The sequence below is a fragment of the Mus caroli genome, chromosome 16 (assembly GCF_900094665.2).
Source record: "Mus caroli chromosome 16, CAROLI_EIJ_v1.1, whole genome shotgun sequence".
Classification (NCBI taxonomy): domain Eukaryota; kingdom Metazoa; phylum Chordata; class Mammalia; order Rodentia; family Muridae; genus Mus; species Mus caroli.
Window position 1 is genome coordinate 10,953,412 of NC_034585.1, and position 14,485 is coordinate 10,967,896.

Sequence of the window (14,485 nt, forward strand, 5' to 3'; positions counted from 1 at the left end):
CTATACTGGCACACACCTCAGCACTCAGGAGGCAGAGGCTAGCCTGGTCTATTCAGTGAGTTCCAGGACAGCCAGGACTACATAGTAGGCACTTGAAAAAAAAAAAAAAAAAAAAAAAAAAAAAAAAAAAAGAATAATCTACGAGGCTAATGTTCCAGGCTTCTTGAAAGAGCTACCATCTGGGACTGCTCATATGATAGTGTGTTGATGGGCTTTGGAGCACTGCCTCCCTCCTTGAATAATTTTTCTCAAAGTTCCTTGGGTTTGCTGGCTGGCTAGTGACAGGTACAGCAGAAAACAGGTCTCCTTGCTGGTTGCATCAGATCCAGGCTTCCAGGAAGATATAATCCTTGGCAGCATGGCTCAAGGGAACTGGGCAAGTGCGTAAGGTGGAATAAACGCAGCCTCTTGGGTGATGCAGTAGGATTTACACCCAGCACTTGGCTTGGTTGTACCTCATAGGTGTGTCAGCTCTATATGGGGAGCAGAGCCCATACTCAGCCACAGAATTGATGTGCTCTGAGTGAATAGGTTCTGGTTTCATAGCCCACTGTCTTCTAGAGGTGATTGAAATGGCACGGATGTGCATGACTGCTTCTGCATTACTGCTTCTGCTTGGGTTTTGTCCAGGGGAAAGCCTTTGGTGGCTCCAGGATCAGGGCTGGTCATCTGTCCTATATATATGGTTTTCTGGATTGCTTATTCCATTTGTGTCCCAGAGGACTGCCCCCCCCCCCAAGGGACCCTGTGGCTGCCCACTAGATTGCACCAGGGAGGTTCCCATTTCAGAATTAGAGGAGGGATGTGCAGACCCAGATTCACCAGGTACCAATCTGTCATGTGCCATGTGCTATGTGTCATGTGCTATGGGGACTTTCTGGCTTTTGTTTTGTTTTTGAGAGTGAGTCTCTCATAGCCCAGACTGGCCTTGAATTCCCTCTGTAGCCAGGGATGACTTGGCATTTCTGATCCTCCTGGTTCCTCCTCTCCAGGGTTGGGACTACAGACATGCACCACCATACCTGCCTCATGTACTACTGGGGGTGAGCTCAGAGCTTCATGTATGCGAGGAGAGCCCTCCACCAATTGAGCTGTATTTTTGTACGTTTGGGAATGGACCCCAGCGTTACCTGCATACCAAGAATACTTACATAGTGGCCAGGTGTTTGAAAAGCTGATCATCCATCTTTCTAGTCCATTCTTTATGATGCAGGAGTGCTGCTTCTGCACCTGTCCCTTTCCTATCTCCCTTGGGCTTTTGCCATTTTAAACCCCGTGGAGGGGGTCTGCCTTAATTGACTCCTCACCCCTTCCAGGGGTGGTGCAGCTGTGGCTCCTCCCCCATTCAACACTTTGCTCTGTTTGCAGGTGGCCCTGTCAACCTTTGCTGTCTTTGTGACTGTGGATGAGAGAAATATCCTAGATGCAAAGAAAGCCTTTGTGTCCCTAGCCCTGTTCAATATCTTGCGCTTCCCACTCAACATCCTGCCCATGGTTATCAGCAGCATTGTGCAGGTGTGTATAAGACAGAGGGGGCCAAGAGGGTAACATAGGGGCTCTCACAATCCTACCACGGTCAGCAGCAGCATCCTGCAGGGGTGTGGGGGACAGTGGGAACCAGGGTTGGATGTGGGAGCTGTTGTCATTTTCTCATGGTCATTAGCAACATTGTATAGGCATGTGGGTGGCAAGGAAGCAGGAGGGGACATGTGCACTCCAGCCCATGGAATCCACAGATTTCTCAGTGCCATTTGGACCCAAGCTGCCCCACTGGTTTATTTGTGCAGCCTTGACCATGCTTTTCCAAATTGCTCATGCTGCTGTGTCCTAGAGGATTCAGTAGAGCCCCGTGTGTGGATCCACTTACTGGATCCACTATCCCAGCATGGCTCCTCTCTCAGCAGTAAGGGCTCACTTGATTCTAATCTGAGAAAGAAACAGATTTTCCTTCTTGGCACAGAACGTCTGGCTTTGTAGCCTAGGTTGGCCTAAAACTCCAGCCCAGATGGGAGATATGGACTTCACAGCAATACTTCCCTTTTAATCTCAAAGAATCTTTCTGGAATATTCTATGTTCCTCTGGCCTCTCTAAGCTGGTGTTTTGAAAAACACAGATCTTGGCCTACTTTTTCAATATCATATTTTGCTGATGGGTCTTGATGTGCTTGTTGAAAACTCTGAGGACCTCTCTCCATCCCTCCTTCCTACTTTCATTCTTTCTCTACTGAAGGAATTTTTTTTTAAGCTAACCCAGACCCTTTGCCCATATGTACTACTGCATGTATTGTCGTTCCATAATTAGGACCCAGAACCCAGTAATTTGTTGGTCAAACTCAGTCTGCCAGCGCAGAAGTGGCTACCTTCCAAATCCTATTATACAAGGAAGCCCCTGCCTTTCATGCAGTGATTCCTCTGGGCATCAAGTTTTATTCTAAGGCTGCACCAGGCTCAGTGTGGCAGGTGGCCCAGATGCTATCAAGGTGACACACCCTGTGCTTCTTCCTCAGGCCAGCGTGTCCCTCAAGCGTCTCAGGATTTTTCTGTCTCATGAGGAGCTGGAGCCAGACAGCATTGAGCGGAGGTCGATCAAGAGTGGTGGGTGCCTGTCTTCTACCCACTTTGGCTCCTTATCCTGGCCTCCCCAGAGCTTGACTCTGCCCAGCTTGCCTAAAAGACCCAGGGTCCCACCTCTGCAGAGAGGGCAGAAATGGGGTTCCCGATTTTTATTGTTCCCTCCATGCGCCTGCAGTGTGAGTGACACTTTGGGCTTTTCAGCCCAGGCCTTGGTTCTGCCCTGGGTGGGGGATCTCCCAGTTTCTGTTCCTGCCTAATTCCGAGTACTCAGAGCTTCATTTTTCTCATCTGGATCATGGGAGTAAAAGTGCCTTTAATTGAATTGTTTTTAATTGATTGATGGATAATTTACTGTTGGGGATTGAACACGGGACTTCACATAGCTAGGTAAGTGCTCTACTCCTGAGCTACAGCCTCGGCTCACATTTTACCTTTTGAGACATAGTTTATGTTGCTCAGGCTGGTCAAACTTGGGATCTTCAGTCTCCTAAATAACTGGGAGTTCAGGGCTGTGCTACCAGGCCTAGCCAGCTATCCTATGGATTTTTATCACTGGTTTATTTCTTAGACTAGTTAGTTGATCCTTCTGACTAGCCCCTGAGCTGGGGTCTTGTATGGGAGTCTAGGCAGTTTGTAGTCACTGTTATTGGCACCAGGAGAGGTAAGCCTTTTCTGGCATGGGTGTTTAGTTAAAATACACCCACTGTATCATGACCCTTGCCTGAGGTCCCCAAAAGGGAAGTTTTTGGCTAAGATTTCTTGATCACCTGCTCTCCTGCCAGCCTTTGTTCTCAGGCCTCTGTGTGCATGTGCTTCCTACTGTAGTGGTCTAGTGTGGTGGCTCTAGGATAGTCTTGGCTCACAGGAGGGAAGAGATCTAGAGAGACTGTCCAGCTGGGAAGTGGTAGTACTGGGGCTCAAACCGACACCTTTTGGCTCAGAGCCCAGAAAACAGAATTGATGACAGTACCTGGCTATTGGTGATGAGGTGCCAATGTATGTAGTACCAGGAGTCTTGTGGGCCGTTGTAGGATGTGAGTGGTGATGTGCAAGTCACAGGTCTGCTGTTCTGTGAGGGTAGTAGCTGCTCTCCACCGCCCTTACCAGGTTATCACACTGGCGCCCCTTGGGGTTCACAGTCCTTGTTGAGGACAGCTTTATGACTGTGGGTGGTGAGTAGTGCCCCTGACATCTCCCTATGTCTCATACTAGTCATCCCATTGTGACAATAAAAATGATCTTTAGGAACTTTCAAGTGTCCCCTAGGAGGACAGTTGTTCCTTTTTGAGAATTACAGCCCAAGCAAATGCTGGGACTGTTTTCCATGGTTTTCTGTTGTCCATGGTTTGCTGGTCTGTATGGGACCAGCAAAGTAGACTCCAGACCCAGAGCTCCTACGGCCAAGCTGTACACAGTTCTCTGCAAGTGCCACTGAGCCACTGGTCCTGAGCAGTGCTTCTGTTGCTGAAGTGTTTAACCACTTTGCAGCCCGGCTTGTCATGCTCCCCTAAAGCTCAGGCTGCCGCCGCCCATGGTCTGTAGCAGCTTCTGGCCAGTTCTTTGGAGTGACATGCCTAGCTTCCTCTTTTGTGAGGATACAGCTCTGCTTAGTGTGCACCTTGGTTTGAACCTTACCACAGTGAGAAACAAGCCTTTCCTCTTGGGGGAGCTGTGGTTAATTTCATTTAGCTACTAACCTCCTTGCTATGGCCTATCACTCTCTGAAAGTGTTTCTGGCAGCTAATTAAAGGACTTAAAAATTAGAGGCAGAAGCAAAAGTGCAGCCAGGGGAGAGAAATGGAGGCGGGTAGCATCCTCAGGAATCTGGGCCTTGTAATGTGGGCGCTGGCCCAACGCCTCCCCTCCCCCACCTTTCTGCAGCACGCCCTGTTTCCTAGTAGCCTTCCAGTAGATGCTGGTTGATTGTCACGGAAGCAATAGAAACATTGATCTGCTAGGAGGTAGGCAGGGTGGAGTGGCTAAGGGAGGGGAGCAGGAAGGGAAGATGTCTTAGGATCCAAGAGCTGAGGGGAAAGACCCTGGTGGAGAGAGCTTTCCATGAGGCTGCAACTTTTTCTCCTTGACCTTGGCTCATACTCAGCCTTTCCAGCCTGAGAAATGGGAAGGTGTCCCCAAGCACTGAGTGACCAGCGAGGTTCTTCAGCCTCAGTAGAGGGCCAGAGTAGGGCATCTGCACATGGTGCACCTGTTGACTCCTGACATGTTGTCCCTTATGTTTTCCAGGCGAAGGAAATAGCATCACTGTGAAGAATGCAACCTTCACGTGGGCCAGGGGTGAACCTCCCACACTGAATGGGTAAGCCTGGGAGGTGGGCACACTGACACTGGCTCTAAATACTCTTCACCTCTGTGACCCCAACGTTTGCCTTTCTGAGCCTCAGTTTACCCATCTGGAATAAGGTCCAATCACAACTGCTTAGGTTGTTGTGAGGAGCAGCTCAGAAGGTGCTTGGTATAGGTGGCCCTTCTGATTGTGACAGGAAGTCATGTTCTTGGGCCACAAGGGGAGTTTGGGGTTTGGGGCAGTGAGAAAGTCTGTTTTCAGGTAAAGCATGATCCAGGGTCTCAGGGGCCTGTAGAGCTCTGCTGTCACTGGGACTGGACTGGTGCCAATCTCCTTAAGGAATCCAAAACACAAGGCCAGTGGAACCTTTTTGGAACCACATTTGTTATTTGTGCCCCTAAGCAGTTGACATGGCAACTTGCCTGCTGTATTTTATCAGGCTCAGTACAGACTGTTCAGAGAAAGGAGTCTCTCCCTTTCTGCTTCCACTAACTACTCAGAGTGTAAAGGTCTTTCTTAGGGCTAACTTAAATCCTGCCTCCTTTATTAGTAATGCTTTTCTCTTTCCTGTGCCAATACTCCACTGCCCACATCTTTCTGGCATCAGAACTCCTGGTCCTTTGATTTGCCACTTTGAATCTCCAGTCTTTTCTGTTTATCCTTTGACTCCCTTAGCCTGTAAGAATATCTTGGCATCCCCTAGAAGAAGGGAGGAACTGCTTCCCTGGGTGTTCTGCGTAGGGTGGTCCCATGGCATTGCCCCTCACAAATGCAGCACAAAAGACTCAACAGCAATGAGTGTTTCAGGGGCTAGCGAGGGGACTCAATAAGTAAAGATCCAAATGTGGTCCTTAGAATCCCTGTGACAAAAGCTAGGCATGGTGACACTGTGTAATCCCAGCATCGGGGAAACAGGAAGATTCCTGGGCTCAGTAGCCTGTTAGGTGAGTTCTAGGCCAGTGACAGACCTTGTCTTTAAAAAACAAGATGGATGGTACCTGAGAAATGACACCTGAGTTTTCCCTCTACCTTGCACTCCTATGTGCATACACAGAAGAATCAAACAGTTGATCCATATAGTTAGCCAGCTTTGAAACCAGTACCCAAGGAAGGGACCCTGCTTGCGGGCCTGGGATGCCCATGTGGCTGGCTGGTCTGGGCACGGAGACCAGTGTGCTGAGCTGTCAGCTGCAGAAGCAGCAGTGTTACACATGATGACAAGCCACTGTGGCTGTAGAGCCTACAGCTCTATTTCTTCTTCTTCTTCTTCTTCTTCTTTTTTTTTTCTTTTGAGATAGAGCCTTACTATGCCATCTTGACTAGCTTGTAACTCATGCAGACCATGCTGGCCTCGAACTTACACAGATTCACCAGCCTCTGTCACCTGTCTCCTAAGTGGTGAGATTGAAGGTGTGCACCACCACTTCTGTTCGTTAGCAGGCCATTGCAAAGCTGAGTATGGTGGTGTACACCTGTAATCTCAGCACTTGGGATGCAGAGGCAGGAGGAGCGGGAGTGGTGGATCAACCTTGCTTACATAGTGAGTTGGCAGTTAGCATGGGCTATGTGAGACCTTACCTGGGGTGGGGAGTGGAAGGTTCTGGGGAGATGGCTTAGTCAATAAAGTGATTGCTGTGCAAGATGAGGACCTGGATGTAGCAGTATGTGCTTCAGATCCGTGGAACTTACTGCCTAACCATCCCAGTATATTTGAAAAACTCTAGGCTAGTATAGACCTTGTCTCAAGAAAACTACAAGGCAGACAGAGCCTGAGGATTAGTGTTGACCTCTGGCCACCCCAAGTATACATACATGTACACAAACATAAAGACAACAGTTGATAAGGCCGTCTGGAACTCAGCTCTGGTCTCTCTGTGCAGCCCCTCAGTCTTTTGAATCTTTTTCCAGGCCTGGCCTGTTACCCTGGTCTTCTGTCTTCTGAATTTTCTCAGCCAAGTTGTCATTGGGGACAAAGTGTTGTGGTGTCAGATAGGTGAATACGCTCTATCAGTTCTCTTGGGTGACATGTGGCAAGCCCCTGGGCTCTGTGCTGCCTGGGCTTTGTGATATATTTACATCGGGCCCCTGAGGTCATGGCCCTCTTTGCCCCACAGCCTTGGAGGTCTTTAGGCATTGACTAGCAAAGCCAGTGGCCAAGGGCCACCTTTGGCAGGGAGGGTATAGGACATTTTGTTATTTCAGGCTCCTCATTGTGTCCTTGCAGCATCACCTTCTCCATTCCTGAAGGAGCCCTTGTGGCCGTGGTGGGCCAGGTAGGCTGCGGGAAGTCATCTCTGCTGTCAGCCCTGCTGGCTGAGATGGACAAGGTGGAGGGACATGTGACTCTCAAGGTAGGATGGGGACCAGGATGGGGAGCGATGGTCTGGGAGGAAGGCTCAGCCCAGTGTCTCTTACAAACTGTCAAAAGAAGCAGCCATCTCGGCTCATCTAGGAAAGCAAGGTTTCAGTGACAGCCACTTCTTTCTTTGCTCAGTGCCTTGGCTAGTGTGACATGTGATAGCTGCTCAGTAAACAGGCTGTGAATGCTTAGATGTACTGCCGAGGAGTGGTTGTTCATGGCTCCTGCCTTCCTTCTGAATTTGGTTTATTTCACTTCACATGATCTCCAGCCCCAACCATTTTCCTGTTTTCCTGGCTGAATAATATACGAGCGTGTGCGTGTGCGTGTGCGTGTGCGTGTGTGTGTGTGTGTGTGTGTGTGTGTGTGTGTGTGTGTGTGTTGAAAGCAGAAAGGGCTGTTTGAGGGAGGAAGAAACCAAGAAAGGGAGAGGCACAATGGTGAATATGACCAAAATACAATGATGCATCTGCCTGAAAATGTCGGACAGAGGGAAGGAGGGGTGAAGACTCTGGAGGATATCCCAGCATCCTGTCAAGGAAGGCTCCCCAACCCCCGCTCTCACTTCATCCTGTGGTCTCTGGATAGAACCTTCTGGCTTCTTTCTTTTGAATCTTGTGAATAGGGCATAACTTCAGTACTGATTGATGTGGCTGGAATAATCTCAGAACCTGGTGTAAGAAACGCATTTTAAATCCTTAGTGTTACTTGAATTCTTAATATGGGCCTGGAGGGAAAGCGTGTGGCTTTAGCAATTCAAGGCCCAGCATGCTCTGAGCTGAGCTAAACTTTCCGTGAGTTGACAGCTGCTGTGAAAATGAGTCTCTTGGGGCTTTTCTACAAGTGCTTTATTCCCTTGGAGGCCTTTGCCTGCTACGTAAATAAGATCCAGAGTGTCACCAGCAGCCTCTGGAGCAGCTGGGGATAAAAAAACACAATACAACCCCAGCTATTTTACTTCAGCCAGCTTGTGCCAGATGTGTTTGCCTGGACCTGCCTGCCATTTGCATCTCCTTCCCCTGAGAACTCAAGTGTGGGGATGTGGCCTGTGTCACTGTTTGATTTCAGTCCTTCCCCTTGCTGGTTCAGTGCTCTTTTGAAGTAAGTGAGCAGCATCTGGGTCCAGGCAGATAGCTGCTGCTTCAGGATGTGCCCGTTTGTTTCTTCCAACATGCCCAAGGTTGACAAAGGGAAATTGTCACTAGATCCATGCTGCAGTCTGTTTCATAGTTCCTGGGTTCCTACCATCCCAGGCACTGGTGCTCTGTGTCCAAGAACTATTTATAGCTGGTGATTTCAGAAAGTATATTGAAAGCGTTAATTTTCCCCAGTGTCTTGGTAGACATGGCCTATGGCTGAATATTTTTTGAGCCTTACAATTGAGGTGTCCTGACACTTGAGGCTCATAGAAACTGGAATGTTTAAATAGCAATTTGGTCTTTTTTTCTGAGATTTTAAATACAGATTTAGGTCGTTGATTTCTATTCCTGTAGTTTAGAATCCTTTGTGGCTCTCTATCACCTTTTTTTTTTTTTTGGATAAAGGTGGGCATGACACTAGCCATGTGTGAACTAATCCCCGACGCCTGCTTTCCTGCCTGTCCTACTGTCCCATGAGTTGTCCTTGACCAGTCAAGCTGGCCTTTCTGTCCCTTAAAGGAGTTGGATTCATTTGTTCCTTGTCTGTGTTGTTCCAGTGGATCAGTGCCCTTCTTTCTTCTTATTCTGGCTGTGTGTGTTTTGGGAAGTTGGTTCTTTTCACAGGCAGATGTCTGCTGTTGTCTTTTTATCAAGTCTGTCCTTCTTTTCCATTGCCTGCCACACAGGGCTCCGTGGCCTACGTGCCCCAGCAGGCCTGGATTCAGAATGACTCCCTCCGAGAGAACATACTGTTTGGGCACCCCCTGCAGGAAAATTACTACAAGGCAGTTATGGAAGCCTGTGCCCTTCTTCCGGATTTGGAAATCCTGCCCAGTGGGGACCGCACAGAGATTGGTGAGAAGGTGAGTGTGACATGGGTACAGCTGGCAGCATCAGCTGCTGCTGTGTGACAAACTTTGTTAGGACGGCCAGTGAGTGGATGGTCAGGGACCTGCTGTCTCTAGCCTGTGGCTAAGCTCCTTTTGCCATGCTATGTAAGTCTGGCCAGGGTATCCACCATATGGCTCTTGGTGCTGTGGTCTTAGTTGAGGTGTCAGTCGCCATCTAAGTGGGAGCCTCTCACATGGCGATGTAGAGTCTAAGAGAATAAAAGCCAAAGGTGTGCTGTGCTTTGCCACATACTGTGCCACCCGCAGGACAAGACAATAGAAATGACTTCCTTTGTCACAGTGTACCTAGGGATGTGCATACGAGTGATGATGGGGACGGCTCTAGACTAGCTGGCACCCACTTCTCTCTGCTGCCATACTAACATTTTTAACCTAAGTCATCTGCATGGTAGCTCTTGAGGGGTTTGCTCTGATCCCTAATGCACTGCTGAGGAAAGGGAGGCGCAGGGAGGCCAGCAGACTTGCTTGATGCTGAGTCCCATGGGAAAGAGATTCTTAAGTCCCTCCTGTCACCTGTTCTGTTGCCACTATGGAAGAGGGACGAGACTCCCAGCCCATTTGCTCTGGTGCAAGTGATTATCTTGGGTATGTGCTGGAAGTGCAGCCACGCCCAATGTCAGGGACCTCTTGGGAGAGCTGAGTTTGTCTGTTCCTAGTCTCCAGCCAAGGATCTTCTCCCCAGCTTGCTTATTTGATGCATGGTGTCTTTACTTGGCATGGACCTGGAGATCCTTTGGGTTGGCTAGGGCCCTTGTTTAAGTAGGTTGGAGGTGCCAAGCAAATCGAAGGGTCTAAGTATTATGTGGGATCTAAGGCAGGATTGTCAGGGTCTTCAAAACAGGCTGGGGGTTGGTGGCAGCCTGCCTATCAGCCTTTCCCGTTTTGTTAATGCTGGGATCTAGCACTTGGAGATACCTGACTGTCCCCTTCAAGTCTCAGTGCCAGAGTTTGAAGGGAGTCAAGGGTTGGCTGATTTTGTCTACTTCAGTTCAATATGCAGGGACTAAAGGGACCTTTTTTAGCTGGGCCTTTCATCCCAGAATGCAGGAAGCTGAGGCAGGAGAATAGGTAACCAGCAAGATCCCATCTCAAAATAACATACAAAAAATGGATAGCAGTGTGGCTTAATGGTAGAATACTTGTTTAGTATGGGCAAAGACCCCGAGCCCCATCCCTAGCTCTGCCTATATATGTGTCTATGTATATCATATGTATATGTATATCATATGTATATGTATATTATATGTATATGTATATATGGGAGCTGGCTACTAGGATCAGTCTTGGCACAGATTGGGACAGTTTACTCAGTAGGTGTCACTGGGCATTTGAGCTGTACATGGCCACAGTGTTGGTCCCTCATTGTTGGAAGTTGGTTGCTGCTGCTCAGTGCTGAACCCTTCCTCTGTGAGTGAAGTGCTCTGGGTGCCGCCAGCTTCACTCTGTGACTTTAATAGGAATGGTAGCTCATGGTGAAGCTCACCACAGAACACTAACAGCAACAGTAGCTGTGTCAGCTACTGCCTAATAATATAATAGGAATACAAATAATACTATCTTTGTCATCCACACTGTGTCTTCTATAGACTCTTCTATAGGCTGATGAGTTTTAAGATACCATTAGCTGCCTGCTTCCTCTTCTTTTTGTGGCACTACAGAGCCCGGGACAGGCTGGGCTCATGTTCTGTAACTGAGCTGCACCCGCAGCCCTTCTTTTACTTTTCAGTTGAGATGTCGCCCAGGCTGACTTTGAACTTGCCATCTTCCTGTCTCCTCAGGCTCTGAGCAGCTGGACTGATAGACGTGCCAGCAGGCCTGACTGTCTACTTCCTTCCCCTGAGTATGTGCTGGGGGCCAGGTGTCCCAGGCAGCAGCTCTTCTGTCCCCATTCTTGTTTTGTATGGTTCTGGGGTCCTGGGGATCCCAAGAAACCCACTCTCCCCCTGTCTTCCTAGGGTGTGAACCTGTCAGGGGGCCAGAAGCAGCGTGTGAGCCTGGCCCGGGCTGTGTACTCTAACTCTGACATCTACCTCTTTGATGACCCCCTCTCGGCTGTGGATGCACATGTTGGGAAGCACATCTTTGAGAAGGTGGTTGGTCCCATGGGCCTACTGAAGAACAAGGTATTCTCCCAGGGCCAGGACGTCAGTTGATTGGCAGTGTGGCCTTGGACAAGTCTTTGATCCTTGGGCTTGCTTTCATGCTTCCTCTGTGTGTGTGTGCGTGTGTGTGTGTTAGCCCAGCACTGAGGAGGCTGAGATGGAAGAGTTAGGCTAGCCTGGCCTATACAGCAAGAACTTACCTTAAAAGACAAGGGCTTGGGATGCAGCCTTGTAGTAGGGTGCCTGCCTAGTGTGCAGAGGCTTTGAATTTAGTCCCCAGTACTGCAAACACACAATGGGCTCTAATGCAGGTAGTGTGGTGGCCTTACTATTCCCTCATCCACACTCTTGGTAGTTTCTGTCTCCCTCTTAGAGGTTCCTTCCCAAATAGTCTTCTCAACTCTGCATTAGTATTCTCTCTACACTGTCTTCCCCTTATCCCAATACTGCTTCCATGCCTGTGGTTCATTTTGTCTTTATCCCTGGAGACCAGGCAGGGCTCTGCTCTCTTTGTACCCTGCTGCTCCTCCTGTGGAGAGAGTGAGAGAGAGTGTGTGTGTGAGTGTGTGTGTGTGTGTGTGGGGGGGGGGGGGGGGGGGGGGGGGGGGGGGGGGGGGAGAGAGGGAGAGAGAGAATATATGAATGGGTGTGCGTGTGCCCACAGCCTTTGGACCTGAACCATGCCCTGAGATACTCCTAATCTCAACGGNCTGGAGACCAGGCAGGGCTCTGCTCTCTTTGTACCCTGCTGCTCCTCCTGTGGAGAGAGTGAGAGAGAGTGTGTGTGTGAGTGTGTGTGTGTGTGAGAGAGAGAGAGAGAGGAAGGGAGGGAGAGAGGAGGAGGGAGAGAGGGAGAGAGAGAATATATGAATGGGTGTGCGTGTGCCCACAGCCTTTGGACCTGAACCATGCCCTGAGATACTCCTAATCTCAACGGTGGTGTGACAGTGTCTCCTCCATGGTGCTGATGGGGCCAGGTCTATGTTTTACCCATAGACACGGATCCTGGTCACCCATGGTATCAGCTACCTGCCCCAAGTGGATGTCATCATTGTCATGAGTGGCGGCAAGATCTCAGAGATGGGTTCTTATCAGGAGCTGCTAGACCGGGATGGGGCCTTCGCTGAGTTCCTGCGCACCTATGCCAACGCTGAGCAGGACCTGGCCTCGGAGGATGACAGTAAGAATGGCAGGGAACTTACAGGAGCTGGCTCTGATCATCATAGCTGCTTATGGGAGGGTCTTACCTGGGCTCTAGGGGTGCAGTTCATGAGGGTATTGGGTGAGAAGCACATTGGGTTTCTGGAGACCAAAAGGTCAGTTTAACCTTGCAGGTCAGGTAGAGGGGATTCTCAGCACTTGACACCCAGGTTCACAGGGTCAGGTTTTGGTTTTATGACCTCAAGATGAGTCTCCATTCTTACTCTGAAGGACTTTCTCTTGTGGGCTTTCGGTTCTTCAGTGGCTAAAATGTAGATAAAAATATATTTTGTCTATTCCTAAGTGGGCTGAGTACTAGTGACAGCCATGGTGTAGCTTAGGATGCACGAGGCTCACAGGAGATGGCCTAATGCGGAGTGTGAACGCTCATGGTTGGCATGTTCTTCAGAGCTTTGTGGCCTGGAGCCCTTACTTTAGACTGTCTGACCTATGTCTGTCTCCTCCCTCACCCCTACCCACATAGAACAATGTGACAGCAGGGCTACCTGGCATGTGCTGGCCATTAGTGTAGTCTTGGGCATCTGGGATGTCCTGAGTGTTTGATAGCCATAGCTGTACTGCTCCTTTGACACAGAACACCACAGATCAGACCATTGCAGCCACCTCACCTACTGTCCTGGGGTTCTGCTGTTGGCCTGAACTTTAGGTGCTAGTTGAATCTGTCCCTGCAGACCTTGTTGCTGGGGGACTTAGGAAGCAAATGCCAGGCTCCAGCAGCCTGGGTCCCTCCGTCAGTGGCTGGTGAGTTGGGGACCATTAGGTAGCCTCTTATTCTATTAGTCACACAGGCTTTCTCAGAGGACCCTCTGGTTACCTGCGTCTTGGGAGCAGTGGCTTCAGTTGACATGCACGGAGATGATGCCAGCCAGCGTCTGCTTTGCAGCCCACAGGGACACACACCCCTTTGATCTGGGCATCTTGCTTTAGTTACAGCTATTGTAAAATGTCTGAAACTTGTTTGACAGCTTCCCACCTAGCTATTACCTCTCTGGGACCTGTCTGTTTTCCCACATGTCCCCAGACAGATCTCAGGTAGATGGCCCTCAGATGGAGCTACAGGGCCACTCCCATTGTACAGTTTCCCAGAAGTAAAACTCTCATAAAAGTCAATGAATGGACATCCTGCAAATAGCAGCCTACAGTCTCAAGACTGGCCTGTGAGCTTGGTGTCACTAAGAAAAAGCTGTTTGCTGGCCACTCACCTGGCCATGTGAGCATGTATGGAACACCTACTGTATATGAAGTACTTATGCTTTCTTAGCCCATATTGTATACCCTCTATTGAAAGCAATTCCTATGTCAGAGCTTTGAGCCTGGGAGTTGGCTCTAGAGTGTGGGCTGTGCTGTGCTCAGGTCTCTCTGTTTATCTTCACGTCTCTCACTTTTCCATCCATCTGATCTTCCTGCCAGAGCTGGGATTATAGGCATGCACCACCTCCGTGCCTGGCTCACAGCCACGTTTTTGTGGAGAAAGGAGTGAAGTGGGAGTTGGGCTGCCTAGCTGAAGGGTGACACATCTTGGGTTTAGTAATCTTTCTGAAGATCCCGTCTCAGACATTGTAATAGTCTCTGGGGGTGAGGTCTTTATATGGCATTTATAAGGGGAAACACACAGTTTAGGTATGGTGACAAAATAACATAACCCCCCCCCCCCCCGGTTGACCTTAAAATGTAGAAGCAGAAGATGGATTCATCAGACCACGGATTCAGCATAGGCATTGGGAGCCTAAGGAGATGCTAGGCATGGGGAAGAGGCAACCCAGAGACTCTGTAGGCATATGCAAAGGCTTCAGGACCAGCTTGTTTTAAGAAATGAACAGGAGGCTACAGTGGTAGCTATTGAATCAGGGTAGGAGATAGGAAATGAGACAGTG

General features: G+C 49.4%; 1 protein-coding gene across 2 annotated transcripts in view; it reads left to right on the forward strand.

The window, feature by feature from the left end:
* Abcc1 (ATP binding cassette subfamily C member 1) overlaps positions 1–14,485 on the forward strand; it is a 101,111-nt gene that overhangs the window by 63,933 nt on the left and 22,693 nt on the right. For both annotated transcript variants that reach the window (XM_021184472.1, XM_029470501.1), the window contains exons 13-19: positions 1,369–1,515; positions 2,508–2,595; positions 4,819–4,891; positions 7,104–7,230; positions 9,064–9,240; positions 11,244–11,411; positions 12,387–12,570. In XM_021184472.1, the coding sequence (XP_021040131.1) occupies positions 1,369–1,515; positions 2,508–2,595; positions 4,819–4,891; positions 7,104–7,230; positions 9,064–9,240; positions 11,244–11,411; positions 12,387–12,570 (964 nt within the window). The remainder of the gene's footprint in view (positions 1–1,368; positions 1,516–2,507; positions 2,596–4,818; positions 4,892–7,103; positions 7,231–9,063; positions 9,241–11,243; positions 11,412–12,386; positions 12,571–14,485) is intronic.